Source organism: Typha latifolia, chromosome 9, assembly GCF_019914945.1.
Source record: "Typha latifolia isolate L0001 chromosome 9, TyphaL0001v2, whole genome shotgun sequence".
NCBI classification, from domain to species: Eukaryota; Viridiplantae; Streptophyta; class Magnoliopsida; order Poales; family Typhaceae; genus Typha; species Typha latifolia.
In genome coordinates, this window is record NC_133094.1 from 10,348,894 (window position 1) to 10,364,922 (window position 16,029).

At 34.5% G+C, this 16,029-nt stretch overlaps 1 protein-coding gene across 2 annotated transcripts; it reads left to right on the forward strand.

Annotated features, from left to right (window-relative positions):
• Window positions 1-3,311: 3,311 nt before the first annotated feature.
• Window positions 3,312-14,963, forward strand: LOC140794607 (uncharacterized). 2 transcript variants are annotated; one of them, XM_073146706.1, is made up of 10 exons: window positions 3,312-3,714; window positions 5,863-5,949; window positions 8,075-8,833; window positions 9,221-9,544; window positions 10,071-10,132; window positions 10,223-10,303; window positions 12,961-13,054; window positions 14,020-14,118; window positions 14,299-14,384; window positions 14,495-14,963. In XM_073146706.1, the coding sequence occupies exons 2-10, from the start codon at window positions 5,878-5,880 to the stop codon at window positions 14,517-14,519; spliced, it is 1,602 nt and encodes a 533-aa protein (XP_073002807.1). In that variant the 5' UTR covers window positions 3,312-3,714; window positions 5,863-5,877; the 3' UTR covers window positions 14,520-14,963. The 2 variants fall into 2 exon arrangements, with proteins under 2 accessions (XP_073002807.1, XP_073002806.1); XM_073146705.1 differs by having other exon boundaries at window positions 3,327-3,714; window positions 12,958-13,054; window positions 14,495-14,941.
• Window positions 14,964-16,029: the final 1,066 nt, after the last annotated feature.

Here is a 16,029-nt window from a genome sequence, read left to right on the forward strand (position 1 = left end):
AATTTATAATGTAGAAGTGATGTTGTAATGAAAAATATTAGGTGAGAGAGAGAGAGAGAGAGACGTGATGATATATTTAATTAATTAACATTCGTGCATGCATGGTAGGCTTCCTTATCCTGTAATTTAATTAGCTGTGAGATTGTGACGAATAATATAATAATATAATATTAATTGTAACCTTTTTATAACACGAATCAAGCCCATTAATTAAATCGCCTCCTTCGAGGAGACAACGTTATATAGGAAAGCGCGTAATGCTTGTCACATCGTTCGGATTACGAGGTAGATTTGTGAGCAAAAACAAGGTGAAATTTATTAAAATATTTGATATCGTTTTGACCAAAGTCAGATGATCTTGTTTTAAGTCTTGAATTCCGGCATTATTAGAGATTAATTATGATTAATGCCACCTACTTTGACCAACAATGTTAATGCTCGTAATGAAAGAGATCAAGCATCACTAATTATGATTTATTTTTATTTTTGTCTATAAACTTTCAAATACTTCAGTTAATTTTGCATATATTCCCTCTAAACTTTGCTTAGTGCATGTATATCTTTTAAAATTATTGCTTACTGTTATACTCTTTTTTGCGTGGCTATTTTTGTTAGATTATTTTTTTTGTCAACCAATAAAGGAGACATTTTACTCTCTAGACAAAGGGATTTATTTTAGAATGATATCCGTAAATATTAAATTTGGCAAGATAAACATGCCACATAATAAAATTATATATATAAAGGAAAAATTAAAACAAGTAAATTTGCTTGATCTTAGGAAGTTTCTTATCAACAATAAAACGTTTGATTGTAGTTATATTTCTGTTAGAGTGTACTAATAAGATGCCATTATGAAATAATAGTAAGTTGATACAATTCGATTCATATTGGCTACACGTGTGACATTGGGTTAATGGGAATAAACATATTTATCTAGCTAAGTAAGTAGAATTAATAAAATATATTTTTATCAGAGTGCGTTCGAACGGGGTGGTTCGAACGCCTACATCACATTCGTATTGACATAGGATGGAATTGGCGCGTTCGAATGCCAGCATCACATTCGCATCGACAGAGAACGAAAATTCCGTGTTCGAACGTAATTGGGCGCGTTCGAACGCACCGTGGCGAAAGTGTGGGTTAAGTTAGGGATTGTTAGGATTGTTTGGAGTATTTTTATATTAATTATAGAATCCTTAGGATGAGCCTCTATATATATGTAGAGGAAACCCTAATTGAGATTTTTTTATCTGGATTGGAATTGGCTTTAGCCTCATCTTCTTCTCTCTTGACTCTAGCTATTGGCGCCCTCTCCCTCCTCCCTTCTCCCACCGCCCAAGTCTTTGGTAAACTTCTTCCCACCTCTATCTCCCCCTCTTTCACAACAACTTCTCCCCCTTCACACCAAGATCTAACCCTAGCATCCATCTAGCCATTGGAGGGCTACTTAGCTAGGTTCCAAGCTTCATAACCGTTGCAGATCGGATTAGGCTGGTTCGTAACATAAGCCTTCCACTTATATATTATTCAACATGCCCTTTTTGTTAATCATAGTTATTAGAATTGAATTAGACTGGATAAGCAATCGACACAATAAAAATCGACTAACGCAGTGAACTGTGCAACCTAGCTGGTTTTTGGAGAACCGACCATGTCAACTATTTTTTGCAAAATTACATAATTATCCTAATTATTTAATTATTTTATTTTATATCCTAATGGCATCTTAGTCCTAAAATTTTAAAAAATTTAGTTTATAGCATATTTGTTGTTTTTAAATTAGTTTTTTTTTTGTACATATACCCTTGAAATGTCCCTCCTTTATTTGCATGTCTATCTAAAGTTTATATTTATATGTATATCTCTCAAAATACAAAGTTTTTACATGTATATCTTTTAAAATCCTTACTTTTGCCTGACTACTACTTGGAATAAACTACCATTAAATTTTGAACAATTTAAATATAAAAAGATAAAAATATCATTATTCTTGTTTTTAAGTATTTCTCTTAGTTAATAATAGTATTTCTACCTTTTTATATTAAATAGCATAACTTGAAAATAACCATAAAAATATCTATATAAATAAAAAATGTTTGTTTTGAGGGATATACATACAATTATACTACTTTTATAGATATTTATTTATGTTTATAATTATTTAGATCCATTTATATATTATTTAAATATTTTTAATAAACGAGCAATCCAATCAGATGAATCATTGGTTGAACCAATAACCGACTAAGCCGACCCCTGACCGGGTAAATGTTCGATCTGGTTTTAATAACTACGATGGTAATTATAGTATGGTTGTTAAGGTGGCCTAGAGAATGATCAATAGAACCCAGCAGCTAGCTCTTGGGCCTTGCTCACTCCTTGGTTAAGGCGAATTTTTTCTTTCCAGCCGTTCCTTTTGGGAGGCTAAATCCATGGCTAGAGCTTCGATCTGTCACGTAGATGAATGAAGGACTTGTTACATAAGCATTTTTAGAGTAATGGAATTGACCAAGGAAAATAATCCCATCAGACAATGTATTTATGAAGTTAAATGAAAGAGAAGAAAATAAAGAAGACAAGTAGTGTACATCTTGAAAAGCTAAACTTGGCATCCCAATAAAGGAATACTCCTATTCAGATGCCAGTTTATTCGTTATTTTTCTTGCAAAAGCTTAGATACAGTTTTGATAGGAATTGGGTAGTTTAGATTAACCTCAGAGGGTGTAAACTAGTTGAGTGTCGGCGAATTGGCTCTAGCTCAGTCTTAGCTGATCTTAAGTCAAATCGGACTCGTGTGGAGCTAAATTAAGTCGAGTCATAGCTCGGATCGAGCCTATTTTTAAGCAGCATTTAAATTGAGTCAGACTTAGCCAAGTTGAATTGAAGAGTAAAACTTGCCTATTTTCAAAACTAGGCTGAACCAAATCTATTATTCAAGTGAAGCTGAACCGAGCCCCAGCCGACAATCCATAAAACAAGCCAAGCACTAATCAAGCCGAGCTAATTAGCTTCAACTCACGCTCGGTTCAAAATTCAAATCGAGCCTAAAAACAATTCTCGGCTTAGCTCGGCTCAAGCCACTCGTCTATTTTGATACCCCTAGAACTAATAAGGTGTTAATTGTAAAATAACAAAGATGAAGGGTGATATTTGAAAATTTTCCTTAAAAAATAGCTTTTTATCTCTTATGAATTGTGATGCCCCTTCTGCGCCGTTGCTTTTTGTCCCCCCCACCCCACTCCCACGTGCGTTGCAGGTGGGTCTGTTCACTGAAACAGAACCGAAGCAACGGTCATCAAGCCAAGAATGAAGAACCTTCAAATGCCCGCTCCCACAAGCAAAGCGACCAAATTGGAATTCGGAAACCCTAGAAATCTGACGATGAGGACGATATCCAACACCAAAACCCATCTCTTCTACCATCGCACCAATCCTCCAATTTAATAACCTCCCCCTTCCTCTCTCTCTCTCTCTCTCTCTCTCTCTCTCTCTCTCTCTCTCTCTCTCTCTGCGATTAGAAATCATTCGACCTAGCTATCTCGGCTCACATTTACATTTAACTCCCCATTACATTGGGCGTTAGATTTCAAAGAAATATATGTAATAAATGCTAGAAATGTGCAGTTAAATCGTGGGAGCCAGATGCCAAAACCCTTTCTTGGCCTTGGTTCTTGAAGGATAGCTCTCGTTTCTCCTCGACTGGAAGCATAGGTATGGAAAGTTCGAATCTCTGCTTATTGTTTTCCTTTGCCTGCCTTTTGCTTCAATTTTGTTTTGTGGTTGCGGAGAAGTGAGTCTTAACTACGAAAAACTTGGATTTTGCAATGTGGGTTTTGTTGTATCGGTACGTCGCGGAAGAATCAAAATTTACCTTTTTATTCCCTCAAATTTCAGCACTGTGCTGTTTTGGTTTTGATTCGCATCTCCTATTCTGATGGCGACCTTTGTTATGGTTCTTTCTTAGAGTTTGGTCTTAGATTGGAAGTGGATCAAGAAAGCGACAAACAAATTTTATAGTTTGGCCTCACTCCTGGCTTAATCTTAATGTTATATTTGAAGTGGAAAGGACATCTGCAAATGTTTTATTTTGGCCTCACTCACTCGTTTAATCAAGTTTTGATTGGAATATTACACTACATGAAATTCTTGACATGGATAGCGGCTCCAGTCAATAGCTTCTTTGTTGCTTTTATGAGCAACTAAGGCCATATAATTTATTTGTCGCTTGTGATGCTAATCTTATTCATCCTGTCTCTTCATGAATGTACCATTACTTATCCGTTCTTCTAGAGTTTGAGAGTAATCATGTTCATTTGATCTGGATGTCCAAAATGGTAGTTTCAATGGAAGAGTAACACTAGCACCTTAACTGCCAATTATCCAGATGGGTTAAAAAGTTTTCTTGATCCTGTTCCTTGAATTACCTGCTTAAACAGAGGTTTTAAGGGCATCTAATAGATTGTAAAAATCCGATTACACTACTACAGTCATTGAAGAATTTGATTCTGATATGCTGGCTCATTCTTGGTACCTCTTTAGCTTTTAAAACCATATGATTTAAGCTGCCACACCATAAATATTTATTTCTATTAAATACTACCCGACTCTGGCTACAGTAGGTTTTGGAATGTATGTGATATTTTGGCTTGTCCTCGGAACTCATGCATTTCATTATCATTTTTAATGAAGGAAGTCATATTTGGATAGTCTATTGAGCCACATCCCAGTGTTAGTCCCACATGGAACAGAAAACTAAGTTAGAAATGATTGATAATATAATATTGAGCTCATAGTATGAAGACCTATGCTTTTCAGTTGAACTGGGGTTTGAGTTCACAAACCTCATTTGTTACTTTTTTGTTCAAGTTGGCAAAACTGCCTTAGTCGGTTCATCAGACGTGAAGTAGCAAGCAAATGAGTATCAAAGTCATCATGCAGCATCAGAGTTGGCATAGAAACTGCAGTTATTTGTCTTTTTCTTTTGTGAAATTAGAAACCAGAGTTATTTGTTGATGTAAGCATGAAAAAGTCAAAAAACTCATGGGATCATCTCCAAGGTGTGGGCCCAAATAGAGTAATATATTTAAGGTATATAATTTTGGACACACAATATAAAGGCTTAATCTTGTAGGTTAAATATAGAAATACATGCACTCCCTTGTCTGCCAACAGAAACAATATTAAGCATAGTATAGAAAAATGTGTCCAGGACTCCAGGGGATTCGAAATACTAGGTTTATGCTTTTCAGATACTCTCTTTGAAGTTAGGCGACCTTTTATGGATTATGTCAGCTTGTTATTTCTGAATTTAAATGGTTTTGACAACTGTTGAACTGGCAATGCAAAGAACAAATGTTCTGTGACTGCAAATTCCTATGCCTATAATACCCCGCACATTTATTTCCTGTTTTGTTTATCTTCTAGCTACTGTCCGCGTAATTTCACTGAGGAACATGGCCAAGTGGAGTTTCAACCTCACAATGTGTAATGCCTCTTTTTTTTTTCCTTTCCCACCCTAAATTTTTTGGATCCAATTTGGTACCTGTATTGAATTCAGACATTTGATTTCTCTTTCAGTTCTTCATAAAATCCTTTAATTCATTTTATCAATTGTCTTATATTGCCTGAAGTCCATAAATGTAAACAAGTTTCTAGTTTTATTAATGTGGCTTTCTACCTTATACAGAGCTGTGATATTTCTTCCTAAGAACATACTGGATTATCTGAAAATTAGCTCTCTTTAACTTACTTATACTCAAGCATTAGCTGCAATTTACTTCAGGACTAGGGAGAATAAAGACCCACGTATTGCTCTTATTGTGAGACCTGTGTCTGCTAATATATATATATTTTTTCCAGATCAGTCGATGTGATATGGCAGCTGAGGTTGATCAACCTTATTCTGGATGGTCGCATGGAGAATTGACTGGTCAGGACCAGTCACAGGTAATTCATTCTTCTTTCATTACAATTGTATATTTAAAGACTCACATAGCACTTCTTTCTACTTCCCATAGCTTTGGTATCTGATTGTCTATAATGGTTATACATGCCAAGGAGAAGGGTCTAGACTCTAGAGGCCATTAACTTGTAGTTGACCAAAAGTAACTTAGAGACATACAATGAAATGCTTCCAGAATTAGTAACCAAAAAGAACAGGAGGAAGCATGTATGTCACCATATTCTTTGCTTTTTGAAGGTGCCTAGAGGACGCAGTGGATGTAGTCAAACATAATGAACGTCAAAGCATGATTTTCTGATTGTAGCATAAAAACTTATGATGTTGCGAATTTTTCCCACTTGGACCTGGTCCCTTCATTTGTCACCAGCTTGTTATGTATATTAATGGATACTCAATCTGTGTTAATGGAGGGATTAACATATGTACAACAGTACAATCCAGGGTCTTCTGGTTAAGAAAATGGATGGTGTGTTCTGCATATGGATCAAAGTTTCTATATACGTTTTCATACGATAGATTTGTGTATGTGACAAATGATTGTTGAAAGCTCATGACAAGTGCGATGTACTTGTAATAGAAAATCTCTTGGACTACATTTGCTTTAGCAGTATGTAGTTGCAGCACTGTGGAGGTTGCTAATGTAGCATACCTATAGTATGACTAAGGTAAGTGGATATTTGAATATAAAGAGTAAATAAAATAATAACTCATAGGTCCCTCTGCTATGGCTAAAATTTCCTTATTTAGTGGTGTTGAGAAAATAGTTGAAGGGGAACTTGTTTCCAGGCAAGAGCCATGAGCATATTATTTAATGCCTTGAAGAACAAACCAAACTTCTGAGTTCTGAATCCCTTGATTCATTAAAAAAAGTTTCTCATCTTCCTTTTGTCTTTTATTTTCTTAAACAAAGTCATTCGCATGCGAAGGACACTAGAACCGTTAGTTACAGTTTAAGAAGCACGGACACGGATATGGGATATGGACACGACATGATACGGATACGAGGATATGATAAATCTTTAAAAAATAGGGCACGATATGTTTAGGACACATCAAAATAAATAAATAAATATGTTATATATATTATCAATACGTTTAAAGAAATAATTTTCCAAATTTATAGTATAAATACGCAAACATGCATAAATTATTTATGAGAGAAAAACAAAATGCACACAATACCACAAAGTCAAAAATGATAATGTTAATACTTGACAATAGAATATTAGCCATTACTTAATTATAGTGGATGGCATAGGCGAATCTGTGATTTTACAATAATTATTATTAATATTACTTTTCTTGTATGCACTAATTTTCGATTGTTGCATATATAGCATACACAGGAAATTCCTTAAATAGATAATTTATATTATCAAATTTTATAGCAGATAATAAATTTTATGTCCAAAAAATTTCTTAAGAGTGTTTAAAAGTATCCAAGGAGTGTCATAATTTTTTCTATAATTTCTTAAATATCAAATACATTGTAGAAGTGTCTGACATGTGTCTGACGAGTGTTGGACACAGACACGGCATGCTATTTGAAGTGTTCGTGCTTCATAAGTTACAGTCCAATAACATGGCGGCCTCAAGTTTGTGCACTAGTATCTCGCATGAATGAACTCTGAGAGTATACAGTAGTCAATATACCAAATGTAGTTTCTACTGTGGTACTACGTGAATGTGAATATTTTAAAAGTAGTTGATAAAGTCTACATGGGCCTTGATATAGATTCTGTACGATTTAGTATTTACATTTAAGCAATAGCTACCTGCACTTGAAATTGGATACTGCATTGAGGATACAGACGGAAGTTTCAACAAATTTCTGTACCTTAACTCAACATCATAATTACAGATATCTCTCATATTCTAAACTCAGATTATACCCATAAATCTAAACCTGCACTTATGATTCTCCACACCATTTGTAATGCTAAAATATCATTCTCTTTTGTTATTCTCTTTTTGATTTTTTGGGGGGTAAATTGGATGTAACTGCTTTATATCAAATTTTGATAAGATTTGTTTTTTTTTTCTGTCTTTTTTTATTCTTTTTATTTAAATTATCACCGTTCTTTGTGGTATCTTCTATCTGATTTTCAGGAAGTTCCACAAATGGGTGTTCATGGTTCTATATCTTTTGGAAGATATGCAGTTGAGTCACTGTCATGGGAGAAAAGGTCAATATTTACATTTAATAGATGTCAAGAGGAGCTGGATAAACTCAAACGTCCTGGTTTAGTTGCCCAAAAGAAGGCATATTTTGAAGAATATTACCGAAGGATTAGAGCTCTGAAGCTTTTGAAAGTGAACCCACAATCTGAACTCACATTGGATTATGCTGGTGATGGCAGCATCTCTGACCAGAGTAATGAAGATGAACTGGCTGGACAAGTTGAAAGTTTTGATGATGGAACAGAAAAAGCCACTGATCTCGGAGAAGCCACTGATCTCGGAGAAGCCACCTCCAAAGTTATCCTGGAGGAGGAAAATAACTACTGTGAATCTATTACGGTGAATCATTTGAATTTTGATCCTCTGTTATCATCTACAAAAAGCTTGGAAAATTTTGAAGATGAAAAGAACCCTCATTATACTCAGATGCAACAGTTGGATACTGATTCCAAATCGCATTCATATACAAATTGCAAAGATCAGAACAACCTCCTTTCCCTAGATAAAAAGGGGCTCTTGTTAGAATGTGACATTTCAGCTCATAAGAATGATTCTAATTTTGCTTCACCTGAAAGTGCATTATCTGCAACAAGTTCTAGACTAGAATATTCTGAGTGTACAGAAGATGACAACCCTGAAATAAGGAGGACTGCATCATTTAGTAATAGAGCATCTCCAAGATTAAAGGTATGCAAAATATGCATCATGCAATACTTTTTCTTTCTGTCTTATTATTACATCACGACAATTAAAGCTTCATGTAACATTTAACAAGATAACTTTCATGAAGTCTATTTAGTTAGTAGTTCAATCCATGTGTTGTCTTTGAATATGTCTTCAACAACTTCGTTGATGATTTCTATCTCTCTACATGAATATACCCTTCAAGAACAAAACCTAATTGGAACCAAGCTTTTCAAAGGGAATTATTCAATTTGCTTTTATAAGCTCTGTTATTTTTGCATAAAGAGTCAAACTTATATTGATACAATTCCTTTGCATCTTTACAAACTGATTTGTGCTTAGTGCTTTAGTGATTGATTATTTGTTGGTTCTTCTATGTTCTCTTATCAGGATGCTTATGGTTCAGATTCAACATGCAAGTTACAGAAGAAGTCTTCTCAAGACCACAAACAATTTCCAAAGGCAAGCAAGGAAGACAATAATACTGGCTCAAGCAAGGCAATTGCTAATAGAGTTGCAAGCAACTTTCAATTTTCCTTGGTCACTTTGCATAAACCTTCTAGGGAAGCACGATGTAATGTTACCGTACCTCGCCCATTTTCCTTTGCCACCAACAGACGAGCTGCACTTGCTTCTAATTGTAGTGATGGTGCGGCGAAATTGAATTGTGAAGCTTCACCCCTGATGGATGGGAAGAATGCCAGGATTGCACAGGTAAGCTTTCCACTAATACCACTATTCCAATGGATATCCAGAAAGGTTTTTCACCACTCATATCACAACTCAATATTAAGGACATTCTGGTCTTCCATTTTCTCTTGCTTGTGAATTGATACGTTTTAGTCATTGGATGGGAGTCTGTAGTTCCAATTGAATATAAGTTAGAGTGTCAAGTTCAATCTTCTAAAACTGTCAATTTGTTCACAGCTTTCGCTTTCCATTTCTTGAAGGTTACATGCATAGGTAGATTATGACCTAGAATCTGGAGTGTCTAGAGAATGAGAGGTGCTAATTAAGATCCTCTTCTCTTGTTTAAGTTTTGACTTCTAGTTTTAACGGTATACTTTTTGGCATCCATAGAACTATGTAAGCTTAATAACCTTTCATTTGTCCTTTTTCTCTCTTTGCAATATCATTACTGTTGCTGCCAGTCTTGTGCCTTTGTCCAGCTAGACCATTTATGCATGTCAATCTTTTATGTGTGTAAACTTGCTTAATCATCCATCTTTTGAATTGACAGGACACTACAAGGAAAACAGCCATATTTGATGGTTTGGCAAACAAAGGGTTAAAAGATAGAAGGTTAATTTTGTTTGTTTTCTGATGATTAAGGTACTGCCAAAAACAACTTGTTTGACAGTGATTGACACCCGTAATATTTATAAACTATAGAGATCATGGAGGAGTTCAAAATTTACCTCTACCTCAGACAACAATGAATACTTGCCCCAGTGGACGACCTCTGAAGGCAAGGTATGCTAATTGTATTGGAACACAAGCTATATTTATTTTATTCTATTGCTCTAAAGATGACACCACTTGAAATGAATGACAGACATTGGTTATGTATGATGAACTAAAATCTCATTGGAATCTCTTGATTCTTCTTTCAGCGAACATGACATTGAGTCTTAATGCTACAGTTATAATTGAATGATTACTTGTCCAAAATAGTGATCCTCATCCTGAACATAATATATAACATTTGAAAATAGGAAGAAATCTTAATGCTTCATGTAGTTCATACGAAACAGACACTGGAAATAATGATGGTGTGCACAGTGCATAAGAACTAAAGATACATAGTATTTAGCATATCAAAACATCCTGAAAAGTTTATGAACCAAATATATTGTGTCAAAATGTTATTTCCAGTTTTGCACTATGATAACTACATTTTCTCTATTAATTTTGTAAGAGTATAGGACATTAATTTGTAGGTACTTCATTGGTATAGAAGAGGATGTAAGGATTATTGTAATTGGCAATGTGTGTTCAAAATATAATCACTTATATAAACATGTCTAGTTCTTATGTATGAGCAATAGCATAAGATCTTTATGAAGAAACACCGAGTGGGAGATTGGATTCCAGGACAAGGTTCAAACCCAATAGCTATGGTTCGAATTCTAATACTTGTTGTTGGTGTTCTGTGAATGTGTAGGCATATGATTCTAACCATCTAAGAATAATTTTGATTAAACACAAATTGTAGGCATATGGTTTGACCAATCTAAGAATGATTTTGACAACACAAGAGTGTAGGCATATGGTTTGAACCAACTAGGCAACTATGGATGCTTTTGACAGATAATTTCTTTCTAGTGAGCATTTGAGGGCACTTAGGGGTGTTCAAATGCTTGGACGGTGGTGATCTTTTCCTGAGGCCATTTTGAACACTTTTGAGAGCATTTTCAACTTTTTGTCATAGAGGTACTTAAGGGGCTTTTGACTTAAATAAAAAGACATCTCTTCCATGACATCTTTGGAACTTCTGGAGATCATTAGCGTGGCTTTGAGATGCTTCACAGCAAACATGCTAAAAAGTAAAAAAGACATGATTCTGCAAACTTCTTATCTCTATTAGTCATATCTCGAAGGTTATTGAGACGAGCAATACAACCACATGGGTTATAGAGGTTGAGAACCAGGGAAGCAGTACATCAAGGGGGAATCGAGTAAGATCATTGTAGACGTAGTTGTAGGTATTAACGGATTGTTTGTAAGTTCTTGCAACTACTATATTTGATATAGTGTTTGATTCGATCCTAAGATAGGACATGTGGTTTTTTACCTTGGTTTTACAAGAGAACTTTCTATATAAAATATTTGTGTCTTGTGATTCCTTTCTATACTTTACTCTTTTGCATTGTTATATTATGATAGCATTAGATAATTAAGTTTCCTAGGGTTTTAAAATTTCCCGAGGGCACAATTTGATTTTATGGTTATTTTTTTTTCATGCACTCTTGATTGTGCAAATTTGACTTATGAAAATAGCCTCTCCACTGATGGAGGTATGGTTGTCCACATGTTGCCCTCTCGATAATATGTTTTGGAGCAACTTCGTGCACTTTGAAAAAATTGATTAAGGGATTTATAGAATCTAGTACATGATTTTTCCAAGTTAAATCTACACAAATTATAGCAGAAGACAAATAATAAACCAGAATAGAAAGATTAAGATAATCACAACAAAACTTGTAAGATTTTTATGTGGGAAAACCCCTTATTAATCAAGGCTAAATACTACGGATCAAAACTATTGAACTATAATCATACGTACAAAATATACTTACAACTCGTCTATCATTTGACACCCATGGCTAATAATTGAAGATTTTTTTGCTCAATAGACATAATTATAAACTATTTCCTATGCAATAGTTCATCAATTCAGCTAGAACCCTTGGAGTTGAAATTTTCATGTCTTAGTACCCCCTCGAGACACTAATGTAGATGGATAGATGTAGAACCCCCAAGATCTTCACATTATAGCTCTAGTGATGAAATAGATCTTGGAAAATAATAATCTCTTTCCTTTTCTCTTTAAAAGCTCCTTAGGTTTTGATATGGAAGAGATCTCAAAAAGCCCGCCAAATGAAATAGCCTCCTACATTTAATATAGATGATAAAAACCTCTTTCAAACGTATTAGAAAACCCTAAAATCCTCTTCAATTTTTTTTCAAATACAGCCTAAAAATTTTCCAAAACTGTTTAGGTGTTCGAACAAACTCATCTGATGAACATAGTATTGCTTATCCGTTCAAACACACTATTTCATCGTTGAACATCTATTCATCAACACTGTTCATTGGTACTATTCATCCCTTCAACACTTTGATAGATTTAGCTTCTTTTTGCAATTGCCTTTTGTTGGAACATTGTGCCGTAGCTCATACTTGATTAATTAGGAAAAGTACATCATGAACAACTTTATTTGGTGACGAATTTGCCAATTACAAAACCTAACACACTTGAGCATCCTTTTTGTTCTCTTTTATTCTAAATGAGACAATAATGGTTAATCATGTGGAATTTCTTCACTTAATTGCTAAATGGGAATGTATGCATATCTCTATTTTAAAAGAGTATTCTATATGTAATTGGCTCTTTGCTGGATTAGTAGGTCTTGTAACCTTCCTTCATGTGACACGGCTGATTTACATGGCGAAGTTAATATGGTACCTACAATGGCAGCAAAATGGAAGAAGCCCAAGGAGGTAAAACTTAATTTGCAATAGATGTTATTACTTTATAGTCCTTAAATTTTGAACTTTCAGCAATTTATTAAGTAGCTTTAATTTTTGGACAAGGAGAAGTTTCATGATTTCATTTTGCATGCTAAATTTTTTTTTTAATAAAAGCTAAATTATGTATTGAATATTTCTACCATGCAAGATAAGCAACACATAATTTATCTTTCACGCCTCAGATATGCACTATCTTTCTTGTACAGTACATGTCCTTTCTATACGTGGCTACAGAATTTGCAGTTACTACATCAAATCTTCTCATTAGCTCTACTTTTATTTCAATTGTATGTTGAGTTGTTGAATTTCCTATGGAACTCTTGGTAGGCTGCGGTTATGAAACTTCCGTTTCTTTCACCAACATTTCCTTGTCAAACTATGTCTTTCGCTGAATACAAGCAACTGACGTATATCATCCTCTTGTATAGCCATGTTATGAAGGTGAATCTAATTGAAAAGTCAGAGCTCATTGTTTAGAGCTTTATATATCACAAATTTTTACTCATTTGGGGATGAAAGTACCAGTTGCATTGAAGCTATAGTGAAGAAGAATGTAGATTCAGGAACCCAGACTCTTGGGGGAAAAACAGAAGGGAGTTATTAGTCCCTCTTTCATATTCTGTTATGGATCCGCATTACAATTTGTGTTCTGTATTTGTGGTTCTAGTCCTATCTTCTCTCATATATTCAAGTCCTCGGAAGTAGATTCTAGAAATTCTACAAGTGACTGACAACAACAAAAACAATTTGTGTTCTGTATTTCTGTTTTTCCTTCTTTCCTATCTTCTGTCTAAGCTGACTGTTTAGATTTTGAATTTATGGCTGTTGATGCTATCCTCCCTAATGTATCTTGAGTTCTTGGAGTATATTTTCCGTTGCATATGTAATTCTTTTGTAAGAACTCTATTGTGAAATTTCGTGGACTTCATCTGCAGGGTAAAGTTGAGTCAAGATTGACATCGGCGGTTCGTGGTGTTACTTCAAGGACAGTTGCCCTTAGACAGACTGTAAATAGCAGAGCGGAAAGTCCAAAGGTTTGGTTGCATATCTTCTGACTTCTAAGTTCTAATAATCTATTCCCTTGATTGCTATGGATTAATGATTGGAGATAGCTCATTATGGTGATATTAATTCAGAGACAATTGAAGATACTCATTGTGGAAATGTTATATTTAAAGTCCTGATTAGGTGTTCAACACTTGCTGATACTACAGGTAGTCTCATCACGGGCCACTAACACATTGCTTGATGGGCGGAAGACTTTGAATGGAGAACTTGCAGTTGACAGAAGGAAGCCTAGGTACACAAACTCGGATGTACAAATTTATCTTCTTTCTGTAGACAATCGCTTCCTTTGCCTTTTGTTTTTGTTCCTCATTTTCATGTTGAGTTTGTTGGTTATTCATACAGGCAAGAGAAGCAACGGTGGCGATAATTTCCCTGCAATTTCAGAGCAGAAGTCATCGACTATTTCATGCATAGGTTAGACATACAATTTCTACACGCGAGGATAACTGCATTGTATTGCAGAAGTAACTTGATTTAGCCAGACAGAGATGTTATCTTTCTGATCACCAGAAAGTAAGAATGTTGCCACGGTAACAGTAGGTATGTTCCTTTGAAACAAAAACGAGGCAAGGATTTTGTGAGGGATCATCACCCAATAACTGGAAGAGAGAGTTGAATAGGTATGGGAACTGGAAACTGGGATGAAAGAGAGATGTTAGCTTACATCTCCTATCACTCTGTATATTAGCCAGATGCTTTTTTATCCACCTTGCATCCTGATCTTTATCCATATTCAGATTCCCTTATCCAGACATGGATGTTGATTGAGCTATTCTATCTAGAAGTAAACCTATGCATCTGCTTAGCTTAATATATTTCACCAGAACAATATAATTGCTTAACTATATCTTGATTCCTTGTTCTTTTAGAGAAAATTAATGTGTGTGTGTTCTTATCTTATGTTGATCTAAACATGATATCAGAGCTTGCGTTCTAGAAATCTTGCATATAATTAGAAAATTATTGAATGGATCTATCACCGTGCACGATTTAGTAGTGGCAAGTCTACCATCATATTGAGTATTATTTTCTTTTTTCTTCTTCAAAAAAGAAGAGAATAAATTGTTAGAAAAATATCTATGATTTATTAAGTATTTCATCATTGATCAAGTAATTGCTCGAAAGTGGACTTGGACTTTTTCGTTAACGTGGCTCCCTCAAACTGTTTATCGAAATAAGTGAATAGATTTGGGGAAATTTATTTTTGAACCCCTCCATTTCCGTTATTTCTTTTAGAAACCCTGATTTCTTTTTCTTTTTTTCGTTTGTTTTGATTGTATATTAAAAAAAATCTCTTATTTCCTTCTAAAGTTAATATTTGGATGTATACCTCTCAAAATATCTGTTATTTGCTATGATAACCTTTTAATTACTTTTTAAGTTTATTCTCAATAATTTAGTTGAGAAAAAAAGATAAATATATGAAAACTAAAAGTATTTTTTTATATAGTTAATTCTAAGGGGGTATTTGCATAAAATAAGAATTTCAAATATCAAATTTGAGGGCTATTTAAAAAAATGAGAGATATTTGAAGGGTATATATGCCAAAAAAATAAACTATTTTTTCTCGTAGAGACCAACCACTCATGGTCCAATGTAATCTTAATCATTAAATATTTCTTTAGCGTTTAATTTAACCTCACAGAACATTCCTAACTGTTTAACACCTGGGATTTCCTGGGGTTGATTGAAATATATCTAATAAGCAGGGGTCGAACCGAAAATAACCAAATTATGGAGATTAGAGCCTTAGAGGCCTTCTTGTTTATACCATAATTTTGTTTATATTTTGCATTCGGATCGGATCTATGACAGAGATCCGAACTCGACCCGATAATCAGATAAGAGCACCGATTAAAGTTGTAGTTTATCCCAC

Bases quoted from the DNA above. Each gene is read 5' to 3' on its own strand.
- LOC140794607 (XM_073146705.1), top strand. From the start codon at position 5,878: ATGGCAGCTGAGGTTGATCAACCTTATTCTGGATGGTCGCATGGAGAA. The intron at 8,834-9,220 runs GTATGCAAAATA...TTCTCTTATCAG, and splicing joins GAGCATCTCCAAGATTAAAG to GATGCTTATGGTTCAGATTC. The intron at 9,545-10,070 runs GTAAGCTTTCCA...TTGAATTGACAG, and splicing joins AGAATGCCAGGATTGCACAG to GACACTACAAGGAAAACAGC.